This window comes from Sphaerodactylus townsendi, linkage group LG04 (genome assembly GCF_021028975.2).
Source record: "Sphaerodactylus townsendi isolate TG3544 linkage group LG04, MPM_Stown_v2.3, whole genome shotgun sequence".
In the NCBI taxonomy this organism is placed as follows: Eukaryota; Metazoa; Chordata; class Lepidosauria; order Squamata; family Sphaerodactylidae; genus Sphaerodactylus; species Sphaerodactylus townsendi.
Genome location: NC_059428.1, coordinates 154,971,683 through 154,984,026, shown reverse-complemented (window position 1 = coordinate 154,984,026; position 12,344 = coordinate 154,971,683). Strand labels below are relative to the sequence as shown.

Here is a 12,344-nt window from a genome sequence, read left to right as displayed (position 1 = left end):
TGAGAAAACAGCTCCATTCTCTGCTTGTGTACATGTGTATTTCCCCCACTTCCTTAAATAAGCCTCTCAAAGGTGTCTAGAGGATATCCTGGATTTCCATCTTCCTTTCACAGCACTGGTAGAGCCACCATTCTTGCCCTGAACCCGCAGATAAGCTTGATTGATTGATCGATCCAGGGAGGTGTATTTTGGAACAAGGGGTTGCAAAAATCCCCTCCGCCCACAGGGGGAAACATATTTAATGCACAAGTATGTTAGGGTGTGAAGAACCGAAGTTAAATTGAGAAGTTCCAAACAGTGGCCCACATAAATCACAGTTACTAGGCCCTGGGTCATGCAGCACTTTTCCACGAACCCCCATCATTTAAAACCCCATCATATCTAATGGCTTGTTCAACAATGGGTAGCTTCACCAATCCCATAATAAGGAAGATGAGCCTCAAGGAACATAGAACATCTTCAGCTTGGGTGAAATACAAGGCAGAGAAGGCAATACGACCCGGAAATACTAGGAGTCCAATTGCTGTGAGCATAAACAGCTTGCTATAATATGACCCTTGACTCTTGAAACAGAACAGTCTCAGAATTTGCCCCTGTGTGGAAGCTTGGGGTATCAACAATAGATGATGATGAAGAATTGGATTTATCCCCCCCCCCCCCCACCTCTCCTGTAAGGAGACTCAAAGGGTGTAACTTGTTTCCCTCCCCCCGCACAACAAACACCCTGGTGAGGTAGGTGAGCCTGAGAGAGCTCCAAAGAACTGTGACTAGCCCAAAGTCACCCAGCAAGCTAATCTGGTTCACCAGATCAGTCTCCACAGCTCAAGTGGCAGAGTGCAGAATCAAACCGGTTCTCCAGATTAGAGTGCACCTGCACTTAACCACTACACCACGCTGGCTCATGTTGAGTAGTGAGTACTTTTGTCAAAGACATGCCACAATCTAGGATATTTTCCAAAGGATGTAGGAAGTAAAGGATGTGAAATAGTGCGGTCCCAAAAAGTAACAGCCCTTCTACAAACACCACCAAAATTAAAAAGTGTTTGGCTTATACCACTCCTTCATTTATCGGATCCTATATTTGATCATCCAAGAATAACCATAATTGTTTTTCATGTCTATATAACACTATATGTCTAGTACAATTATGCTTCCTCTCTTAGCCTTTGGAATTTCGTTCTCTTAGATCCCATTTTCTTTTTTTTCTGTTCTGGTCATTCCTACCCTGTTTCCCCGAATATAAGACATCCCCAGAAAATAAGACGTAGTAGAGGTTTTGCTGAAGTGCGAAATATAAGGCATCCCCCAAAAGTAAGACGTAGCAAAGTTTTTGTTTGGAAGCATGTCCGCCAAACAGAACACAGAAAAATAAGACATCCCTTGAAAATAAGACATAGCGCATCTTTGGGAGCAAAAATTAATATAAGACGCTGTCTTATTTTCGGGGAAACACGGTACCTATAACAATCTTTTTAAAGTGTATATTAAAAAATGTTTTGTTTTTTTAAAAAGAGATCAACTGGAGAAAATGGCCACTTTGGAAGGTGGAATTCAAAAATACAAATACAAAACCTTTAATGGCATATTAAGAGTGGTAAAATACAAATTATGTTAAAACCAATTGACTAAAAGGAAGGTGGAATTCATGACATCATGTCCTGTTGAGGCCCCTCCCTCTTGAAGCTCCACCCCCAAATATCCAGGCATTTTCCAACCTGGAGTGGCCAACCCTCGGAATGGGCAATACATGCACTTTTTACTTCATCTGATGAAAGAATCTTTGGCTCTCAAAAATGTATACCCAGAACCTCAGGTCTCTTAAGGTGCTACTGGACTTAAATCTAATTGTTCTGCTGCAGACTGCCAGCGCTACCCACTGGACCTGTCTGAGAATTTTGCCAGTCACAAGACAAGCGGTTTTGGGCCCCCCTGGGCAAACATGTCACTGTAGGTCTGTAGCATTCGTTCTGATGGGCTCCAAGGAGAATTAAGCTGCAGAAAAAAGCTATGGCCTGACCCACGTGTTGAAGATAATGTCCTGCTTTATAGAGTATAATAAAGAGGCCCTGTCCTTCGGCCCCACTAAATTATCCATTTAAAAGATTCAAGCTGTAAAAAGGAGAAACACAACTCAAGACATCTTCTTTGCAAAACTGTAAGGTTTAGTTGAAACACAACTCAAGACATCTTTGCAAAACGTTGTTTAAAAAGCTCACAATTCTACGACGCAACACGGCTCACACTGAGCGTTTCAATTTCTTGTTCCCAATCGCCTGTTTTGGCGTTCTGGGAGCCTTCTGGGCAGACCCGACTGCTTTCTCCCTCTTGGGGGTCACTAAAGACTTCCATTTTGACTTAAGGGGGGTCTTTGCCAACTCCTGTTCCGGGAACTCTTGTTTTGGGGGCTTGGCCTCCTTTTTGAGACGTTTCAGGGTCTTCGGGCTTGACCCACCTGTAGGAGTTTCCAGTCCTGTTACAGAAGACAAGGAGGGTTTTCTCTTGCCAGGGAGGTAGGCTTTGGGGTCCATCTCTGCCTCTTTCCCTGCAGAAGGACTAAGCTCTGCCACCTGTATTTTGGAGAAAAATTAAGAGGAGATGTTGTTTGAAGAAAAAGAAACCAATGATAAAAACATCCTATGCCTATTTGAGGGTGCTGCTCCCCAATTCTTTAGCCTCTCTTCAGTTCTTGAACCAACTTTGCAAAAAGTCCCTTTCCCTCTCCAAAACAAACAAAAAAGCATACTATTGTAGCTTACTATATATTCCTAATGGCAGCCACTATTCCAACAAGGCTCCCTTGTTTACCAACCAAACCAGATGTCACTTTTGCAAAGGCCAATGAGACTGTCTTTAGCTTCTCAATACACGTGCTAAACTCCCTTCTTACCTCGTTTTATCCACTCTGCTATGTACAGATAGAAGAAGAAGAGTTTGGATTTATAGCCCACCTTTCTCTCCTGTAAGGAGACTCAAGGTGGCCTACAAGCTCCTTTCCCTTCCTCTCCCCTCAACAGACAATTTATGAGGTAGGTGGGACTGAGAGAGTTCCAAAGAGCTGTGACCAGACCAAGATCACCCAGTAGGCTTCAGGTGTGGGAGTGGGGAATCAAACCTGGTTCAGCAGATTAGAAGAAGAAGAAAAGATTGGATTTATACCCCACCTTTCTCTCCTTTCCCTTCATCTCCCTTGGGACACCTTGTGAGGTAGGTGGGGCTGAGAGAGCTCTGAAGAACTATGACTAGCCCCAGGTCACCCAGCAGGAATGTAGGAGTGCAGAAACACATCTGGTTGACCAGATAAGCCTCTGCCACTCAGGTGGAGGAGTGGGGAATCAAACCCGATTCTCCAGATTAGAATTCACCTGATCTTAACCACTACACCACACTGGCTCCTGTTTGTCAAAGCCAGAGCAGAGGAACCCACAAAGAAAAACTGAAACCAACTAGGAAGCTCAGTTCTCAGTGGTCTGAAAAGAAGGTAACTTTCTCCACTACCATCAAGCCCCAAACCACCCCAGCGACAGGCTGGGCGAGACATGTGAATTCCTAGAAGGGCCTTCATATGCCCAATCATGCTCCAAGCAAAAGACCAGAGTCAACTGAGAACAGGCAGAAGAACTGAGAAAAGGCCAAAATCAAAGCCATGCAGAGTTTTTGGCGGGTCACACTGTTTCAGTGAACACACTAGTGTAGTCAGGGTGTTAAGCATCATAATCCAAGTTTTCAAAGGAAGGTTCAGCAGAATGGAGCGTCACCTTATCTTTTGGCTTGCCGGCTGCTGTTTCAATCGGAACCAGCAGTGGAATTCCTTCATCGTCTTCCGATTCCACAACATCTGAGATTTTGTCCTTCTCCTCTTTCTCCTTTTCCAGACTTCCAGGGACAGGGACGCCTTCAAGAGTCTCTGTGGATTTCCCTGGACTCAGCCCTTCATTTTGCTTCTGCCGATTCTGTTTCTTCTCCTTATTTTTCTTAAAAAACAGAGTAAGAAAGTGGGTTGAGATGGCAGTCACTTATCAAAAAGTCACTCATCTACGAAACAGTGGCAAGACATGACTTGAGGCAGAAAATGCCTAGAGCCACTTAGCTAAACCACTACTAAAGGACTGATAAGACCAAGTACTGATTTGCCCATACAGTGTGCAATCTGTTCAGACTGCAATTGTTGAATCCTAGCTTGGTTCCCTGTTGTTTTTCCATTTTAAAAGGATATCTTCCTATTTTAAATATATACCCTGTTTATCCTAAAGATCCAAGGAGAAGTGAGAATAAATCCGCCACGTCTTCCTGGACCTTCCCTGTGTTCAAAAGTTACGCCAGGCCCTAGTGCCTGCCTTCCCCGTCACTTCCAATTCTCTTTTAGCCTTAGAGAATCTTTGGCTGATTCTGCATGGGCCAAAAACAGCAGTGTGAAAAGGGCGTGAAAATGGTGTAAAAGGGTTTAAAACGGTGTAAAAGGGATTATACTGTTTTCACACCGCTGTTTTTGGCCCATGCGGAATCAGCCTTATTGAAGAATTGCTTTGTAAGACCCGTTATTGCCTGCACTGCTAATTCCGCACAGCATCCACAGCCAAACCTCACAAGCGGATACAGCCAAATACGTGTCGGAAAAACTCTGACGATTAAGTGTACGGGAATAAGTGCTAAGAGTTCATGATCCAGAAGCACCGTGCAAAAAGAAAAAAAGGAAAAAAAGCTCCTTGCTATACTCAGGGTAGCCTCGTACCTTCTGCTGTTTAGAACCCGTTTGCTTCTGGACGTCTTTCACACCTGGATGAATGGAGTTAAAGATGGGAAGAGCAATAGATTTGTCGGTCTTGAGGTGAAGCATTTTAATGCTCTGAGAGATCTGCAGGGAGAGAAGGTGAAACAGGCTGGGAATACTTCACGGGACCACTTTCAGATGCACAACCCATTCGTAAGAAAACCCCCCAGAGGTCGGCGGGGTGTGTTCCTTCGCAAAGGAGCGCAACCCACCCCACCCCACCCTCTGCTCAGGCGTTACCTTTGGAGCTTTAGCAGCAAGCACTGTCCAGACGGCAACAACGTTCTCCGCTATCTCCTCTGCGCTCATTCCAGTATGTCCAACACGTGCTGCACTGGAAGGCAACGCCGAAGGGCTTAAGGACTGAGTCATCATTTGGCAACCTCAACTCTGCTGCCTGTTTGATCCAACAACCTGGATCCACTAGGACAGGGGTTCCCAACATGCTGCCCGTGGGGTGTGAGGGCACCTGCTGACCCCTTTTCTGGTTCTCGCCAAAGGTTTTTAGGAAGCGGGTGGGACCAGGCAGGGTTTGTGCCCAGCAAGGCTTCTGATTGGCTGTTCAATTTTTTTAAAACGTTGCTCCGGCAGCAGCTACCACCCCAGCACAAGGATGAAGAAGAAGAGGAAGAAGAGTTTGGATTTATATCCCCTCTTTCCCTCCTGTAAGGAGACTCAAAGGGGCTTACAATCTCCCTTCCCTTCCTCCCTCACAACAAACACTCTGTGAGGTGGGTGGGGCTGAGAGAGCTGCAAAGAACTGTGACTAGCCCAAGGTCACCCAGCTGGCGTGTGTTGGAGTGTACAGGCTAATCTGAATTCCCCAGATCAGCCTCCACAGCTCAGGCGGCAGAGCGGGGAATCAAACCCGGTTCCTCCAGATTAGAGTACACCTGCTCTTTACCACTACGCCACGCTGGATCGACACTGTGTTACCAAAGTTAAGTAAAGGCAATAATTTTGTGGCTAGCTCTACCTCCTGTGGCAGTCATTTTGGGACAATTGGTTTGTTGCTGTGCCCACTATACTGTGCCCAAATTACAAATGTGCCCACAAGCTCAAAAAAGCTGTAACCACTAAGTTCATTTCTCTCTTTCAGCACTGAAGAGAAGTTCACCTGTGTCCTTGGACAAAGACACAGAACCATGTCAAGTCTTTAGCCCACATATTCACTACTATATTGTGCATAAAGAAAAAATTCAATACTCACTAGCAGCATCCTTTGTTGGTGATTGGAAGAGTGGTTCCCTGAATAAGCCTGTTTATTTCCCAGGCCAGATTCTTTGCTTTCATGTTCACAGAGAGAGGAACCCTGTGATTTTAAACACAGAAGACAACAATAATAAGCAGTTCATTTACCAAAGAGGCTCCTGTACGGCAGATCACACAAAAGCGACAACACTTACTTTTTACTCTTATAAAAGTGTTTCCCAATATGAGATGGTAAAAGCCTTCTAATGCGGTCATCGGACAGAAAGAGAGAAAATCTACCCAGAAGCCGACGCTTTGCTTCAAAGGGCTTGTATTCTTTTTTCAGGGTTTTGTAAGAAATGACCTTTGAAAACGGAAAATAAGAGGGTTCGCGTTTGTTTGTTTGTTTGTTTATTTTCAAACTTATATACCGCCCAACCCCCAAACGGCTCTGCAATACTTTTGCAATACTGATCCTCATAATTAATCAAACAAGTTTTGGGGGTAAGGGAAAGAGAACCGGAAAACCAAACACTCTGGGCTTCAAATAAACTGCTCAAGTTACCACGCGAGAATTCAACAGGCGCTATTTTCCCAAGCATACAAATCTGCCCAAAGTTCACTGAAGAACAGGAGTTTGGATTTATACCCCCTTTTCTCTCCTGTAAGGAGACTCAAAAGGGCTGACAAACTCCTTTCCCTTCCTTTCCTCAAAACAGACACTTTGTGAGGTACGTGAGGCTGAGAGAGTTCAGAGAGAACTGTGACTGGCCAGAGGTCACCCAGCAGGCTTCATGTGGAGGAGTGGGGAAACAAGTCCAGTTCACCAGATAATAGTCAGCCACTCAAGTGGAGGAGTGGGGAATCAAACCCAGTTCTCCAGATTAAAGTCCACCTGCCCTTAACTATACCACACTGGCTCTGAGAGAGAGAGATTGAACCAGCAAATGACCTCACAGCATTTATGAGGCAAGAATGATGTGTTTTTTCCACTTTCTGCACTGCAAAACAACTAGCAGGGATGGTTATGAACTGGCAGCCCATGAGTCCAAACTGGCCAAATTAGTCCACTTAGCCCTCCCCGTCCCCACCCCTGAGAGTCAGAGTTGGACTTGTCTCTGAGCAATAGTCAATTTGGGAATTCCCATTTATGCCATGAAAACTCATTGAGTGACCGTGGGTCAGTCCCACACTCTCTCAGCTTCAACCTGGCAAATGTTTGGATAGAAAACCTCCCAGGAAGACCAGGGTGGTGGCAAGCGAAGCAAACCCCCTCAGAACATTTCTTGCCTTGAAAACACGACAGTATCATCAGGGGACAAAAACACACAATCCCTTCCATATTAAAAAACAAGCAAAGACTTTTCCTAGACTGGTCCATTGTGGGCTTCGCGTCCTTTGCTCCTTTTCAAAACATACAGAACGCGAAGAAAAAGAGGGAGGGGTTATCTTTTGGAGAAGCTGAGAGTCCTCGATACCTCGGTGACGCTTGTGACCCCATTCTGACTCAAGAGCTTCCTGTACAAGTTCTCCGTCTGCTCAGCTGTTAAGCCCGGCTCATCCTTGCTAAACAGGCAAACCTCAGATGTTTCAGGCAGAATACCATGAGGGAGTGGTCTGTAAAACAAAGAGACAGAGAAGGTTTAAATTGTGTACAGGACAGGGACAGCCAACTGTTCTGAACTGAGGCTCATTCCGCACATGCAGAATAATGCACTTTCAACTGCTTTCAGTGCTCTTTGAAGCTGTGCGGAATGGCAAAATCCACTTGCAAACAGTTGTGAAAGTGGTTTGAAAACGCATTATTTTGCGTGTGCAGAAGGGGCCTGAGTGTGCTGGCAAACAAAAAGGGTGTGTGTGAGAGTGCCAAGCATTAGCAGAAATGCCAGAATCTGAAAGATTTTCCTTAAACTTGTTGGTGACTGGTACCTGTGAATCCACCCTTGTCGCATTCTCCTGCACCAGTTTGGGGTGCCGCTCCTAGCACATTTGGTCCCTGAGCTAGAAATGCCCGGAATTGAACCTGGGACCTTTTGCATGCGGAGTAGTTGCACGCTCAAGATAGACCCCCTCCAGAAGTTCTGGCGGAGTGGCATTTCGGTCTGGTTCAGCCTCCGAGTGCTCCCAGACTACACGCTGCTGATAGGGGGTATTTTGCCAGTTCTAGAGCAAGTTCTTAGCTCTCGCCTCCCCAGATATTGGAGATCTTAAATCTGACAGGTGGACTAGAAGGGTCTGGATTTTAGATTCTGAGAAAATCCAGAGCCAGCAATCTGAGTGAGCTGTTGTGCTCTCAAAAACACCCTTCCCCTTCTCTTTGTTTTTTTCCTTGTTAGTCTTTCCTGGTCATCTTTATTTTTCCCTTTTCTTTACCTCTACGATTGTCCATGTGTACTTATTTTTTTCTATTAACTTTATTTTCCTTTCCTGTAATTCTTTGTTGATAAAATAAAAGGTATTTTTAAAAAAAGATGCATCCCTCTCCCATACTCTTCCTTACATTTTGACTATTTGTTCACGTGGTGGGATTTTCCATACTGTGACCATCAGAAAAACACTCAAGTCTTCATTCAGCAGCCGTTTCTCAGCCTTTTTCTGCTTGGTCTTGTTGTAAGCGAGAAGGGCTTGAGAAGCCTTTTTAACCTGAAAGAGCAAAGACACAATCAAATTATTAATGCCACATTTGTTTCTCCAAAATCTCAGAAAGCTAAGTTGCGATTCTGGGCTGTATCAATAGGAGTTTAGTGTCTAGATCGAAAGATGTAATTGTACCTCTCTATTCTGCAATGGTTAGACCTCACCCTGGAATACTGTGTACAATTCTGGACACCGCAATTCAAGAAGGATATTGACAAGCTGGAATGGGTCCAGAGGAGGGCAACCAAAATGGTAAAAGATCTGGAATCCATGCCCTATGATGACAGACTTAGGGAGCTGAGTATGTTTAGTCTGGTGAAGCTACAGAGGTAACATGATAGCCATGCCTAGATATCAGAAGGGATGTCATGTTGGTGAGGGAGCAAGCTTGTTTTCTGCTGCTCCAGAGACTAGGACCAGGAAAAATGGGTTGATGGGGAAGGAAAAGAGATTCCACCTAAACATCAGGAAAAACTTCCTGACAGCAGGGGCTGTTTGACAGTGGAATGCACTACCTCAGAGTGGGGTGGAGTCTCCTCCTTTGGAGGTTTCTAAAGAGAGGCTGGACAGCCATCTGCCAGGAGTGCTTTGATTGTGTGTTCCTGCACTGCAGGGGGTTGGACTTGATGGCCCTTGGGGTCTTTTCCAACTCTATGATTATAAATTAGATTGGCAGCAATATTTTTTAAACCTCCCCAACTAGTGAGGAAATTGAAATGGTTCAAGATTTTTGTATGCCTTGGGTCCATCATCAACCAACAGAAACTGCAACCAAGTAATCAGAAGGAGATTGAGACTGGGAAGGGCAGCCATAAAAGAGCTAGAAAAGATTTGTAAGGCGGTGCTGCTGACGACCAAGATCAAGTTAACTCATCCCACAGTGTTCTCCATTACTATGCATGGGTCTGAACATCAGACAGTGAAAAAACTTGACAGGAAGAAAGTGGATTCCTCGCAAATGCGTTGGAAGAGAGTTTTACAGATAGCATGAACGGTCAAGATGACAATTCAGCGGGTTCTAGATCAAATCAAGCCTGATCTGTCCCCAGAAGCTAAAATGACTGGCTATTCTACTTTGGACACATCATGAGAAATCAAGAGTCACTGGAAAAGACAATAATAGTAAGAAAAGTTGAAAGCAGCAGGAAAAAAGGAAGATTTAACATGAGCTGGACTGACTACCTGGAGGAAGACCTGAGCGAGGCTGTTAATGATACGTTTTGGAGGATAGCGATTCACAGGAAGTGAATCAGAAGTGACTTGATGACCCTTCACACACCATTTTAAAAAAATCACACAATATTTGCCACATCAATGGAATCCCTGGCACTTTTAAACGGGCATTGAAACCAACAGCACCACCATTAAAATTACTCTCTTACCTGCCCACCATCCAGAGCCAGCGCTGTATCAGGCGCAGCCATGCTTCCCTTTCGCCTTGCACGCGTCCTCAAGTGATGCGCGTCGCGCTTTGATGACGTTGACAGAAGCCAAGCTTCGCTCCCCCCCTCCCCGTTCTACGGTCTTAGCGCTCCTCGCTCACTGCGCTTGCGCGCCTCGTTGAACTAAAGCTGCGATTGACAGTGGCCACAGCGACCTCTGCCGGCAGGAGGTGAGAAGGCAGTCCTGCTGGCTAGGCGTGCTTGGAAGCAGTAGGAGGGTTTACTCGGAAGTAAGCCCCCCGGAGCACATTAGCCTGTTCAGATCAGTGAAGGGGGACAGTGGCCCCATAGTGCAGCATCCCCTTTGCATGTGGGAAGTCCCAGAATAAATTAATGAAAGGGGATTGACACTATTCCATCATACCCCCCCCCCCCTCCCCAGCACTGTGCAGTCATAACAATCTACACTCTGGAAGTGAAATGAAGAGCAGGTGGGCTGGAATGCAGGAGCCAAGACAGATATGAAAGACTGATTAGCAAGGACTTGCTAATTCACTGCATGTTCAGGAGGTCCCCAATGTAGCACCTGCGGGCGCCGTAGAATCCCGCATCTGGGTGTCGTGAGTGGCGAGGTGGGTAGTGGGCCTTTTGCCCAGCAAGCCTCCTGCTTGGCCATTGGAGACACTGTGCAGATTTTTAAACACATTGTTTTGCCAGCAGCTGCCACCCCAGTGCTGAATGCGTTGTGTGGCTGCAGCAGACAGTCAGTGACTGGCTCTGCCTCCAGTAGCAGCTGTTTTGTGGCAGCCATTTGTGCCCGTCAGAATTTCAAAATGGGGATGGGGAAAGCGAAACCACCAGAATTTGGACTGGCCGGCCTTAATCTTGTTCCGCAAACTGCAACCAGCAGTGGCGTAGGAGGTAAAGAGCTCGTGTTTCTAATCTGGAGGAACCGGGTTTGATTCCTAGCTCTGCCGCCTGAGCTGCGGAGGCTTATCTGGGGAATTCAGATTCGCCTGTGCACTCCCACACACGCCAGCTGGGTGACCTTGGGCTAGTCACAGCTTCTCGGAGCTCTCTCAGCCCCACCTACCTCACAGGGTGTTTGTTGTGAGGGGGGGAAGGGCAAGGAGATTGTCAGCCCCTTTGAGTCTCCTACAGGAGAGAAAGGGGGATATAAATCCAAACTCTTCTTCTTCTTCTTCTAAAGCTCCCGATGCTGCAGTGAACAGGTACCGGCAATTCAGTGTATTTGAATAGATTCTTGCAACCTAATGAGGTACTTGGTAGAGCTCTTGAACTAGTAAATATGTCTTGCAAGTAATGACTAGATGGCTAGAACCAACTGCTCATGAATAAAACCTGTTTTCAATCCCATTGTGACGATCCCCAGAATTTAGTTCTGCAGAGATAACTGAACGTCATAATCTGGTGGAACAGCTCGTCTATTTTTTTTTATTTCTATACTCGAGAGAATAATCCGGTTTGTTTATCAGTGGCGTGTTCCATCTTAAAGCATATTCATTTACTGCATCAGGAAGTGAAGAAGCTAGCTGAAGTTATTTTTAAAAAAGAACATTCTCCGAAAATCATAAAAAGAGGGAACTGGACCACCATGAAATTCATACTTAACTTGCTGGATGACCTAAGATCTTTTACCTTGGCTTGTAAGTTTATTTTAACATGCGTTCAGACTCCCAGAAAGATAATAATTATTATTATTATTATTTATTGGGTTTACAGACCGCCCTCCCCCGAAGGGCTCAGGGCGGTGAACTACGTATAAATAGAGCCCAATGTCAGGTTAAAATCCAGTAAATATAAATTAGTACGGCTCTAATAAAAATAAACCCCACCCCATTAAAATACAGCATTATTAAATTAACAGTCACACAAGATGGCACCCGCTATCAATTCCCTCAAAACCCCAAGAGGGGAAGGGGCGGTAGGAGAATAACAGCTCAGGAAATTTGCAGACATAATAAAATTTATTTAAATTTCCATGCATTACGGTAGCTACAAGTATAGTCATATGAAATTGAAGGACAATCAGACTTTTGCTCCATCTGTACAACGTAGCCTTAAATGTGACACGGAGGAGAGTTCCACAGTTACAAAGAAACAAAAAGGGCAAACATCTTCTTCTTTTTTTTTTTTTAATCTCAAAGGGTCGTTTTTGTGAAATGGGACAGTCCGGAGACTGCGGCATTACAGGCGGGAAAAGGTACATTACTATGTTGTACATACAAAAACAGCAAAAATTGTTTTGGTGGGGCAAGAAGCGTTTGGAACCATGTCAGAAATCAGCCTCCTGACAGAATCTACCGGTGGAGACGGCCGTTCGCTCGGCACTTCTTTGAGTATCT

General features: G+C 45.3%; 1 protein-coding gene across 1 annotated transcript; it reads right to left on the bottom strand.

Annotated features, from left to right (window-relative positions):
* Positions 1-2,141: 2,141 nt before the first annotated feature.
* On the bottom strand, positions 2,142-10,094 carry RSL1D1 (ribosomal L1 domain containing 1). Its single transcript, XM_048493298.1, has 9 exons — positions 9,979-10,094; positions 8,460-8,602; positions 7,438-7,576; positions 6,175-6,323; positions 5,979-6,080; positions 5,009-5,102; positions 4,730-4,852; positions 3,756-3,971; positions 2,142-2,567 (listed from the first exon to the last, which is right to left on the bottom strand). The coding sequence occupies exons 1-9, from the start codon at positions 10,018-10,020 to the stop codon at positions 2,238-2,240; spliced, it is 1,338 nt and encodes a 445-aa protein (XP_048349255.1). The 5' UTR covers positions 10,021-10,094; the 3' UTR covers positions 2,142-2,237.
* Between the last annotated feature and the right edge of the window lie 2,250 nt (positions 10,095-12,344).

What these genes read in the sequence shown, in the direction of transcription:
- RSL1D1 (XM_048493298.1), bottom strand. Translation starts at nt 10,020, where the DNA reads ATGGCTGCGCCTGATACAGCGCTGGCTCTGGATGGTGGGCAG. An exon ending in CGTGAACAAATAGTCAAAAT is followed by an intron (nt 7,577 to 8,459) that starts GTAAGGAAGAGT and finishes TTTGTTTTACAG; the next exon opens with ACCACTCCCTCATGGTATTC. An exon ending in TTGCTGCTAAAGCTCCAAAG is followed by an intron (nt 4,853 to 5,008) that starts GTAACGCCTGAG and finishes CTCTCCCTGCAG; the next exon opens with ATCTCTCAGAGCATTAAAAT.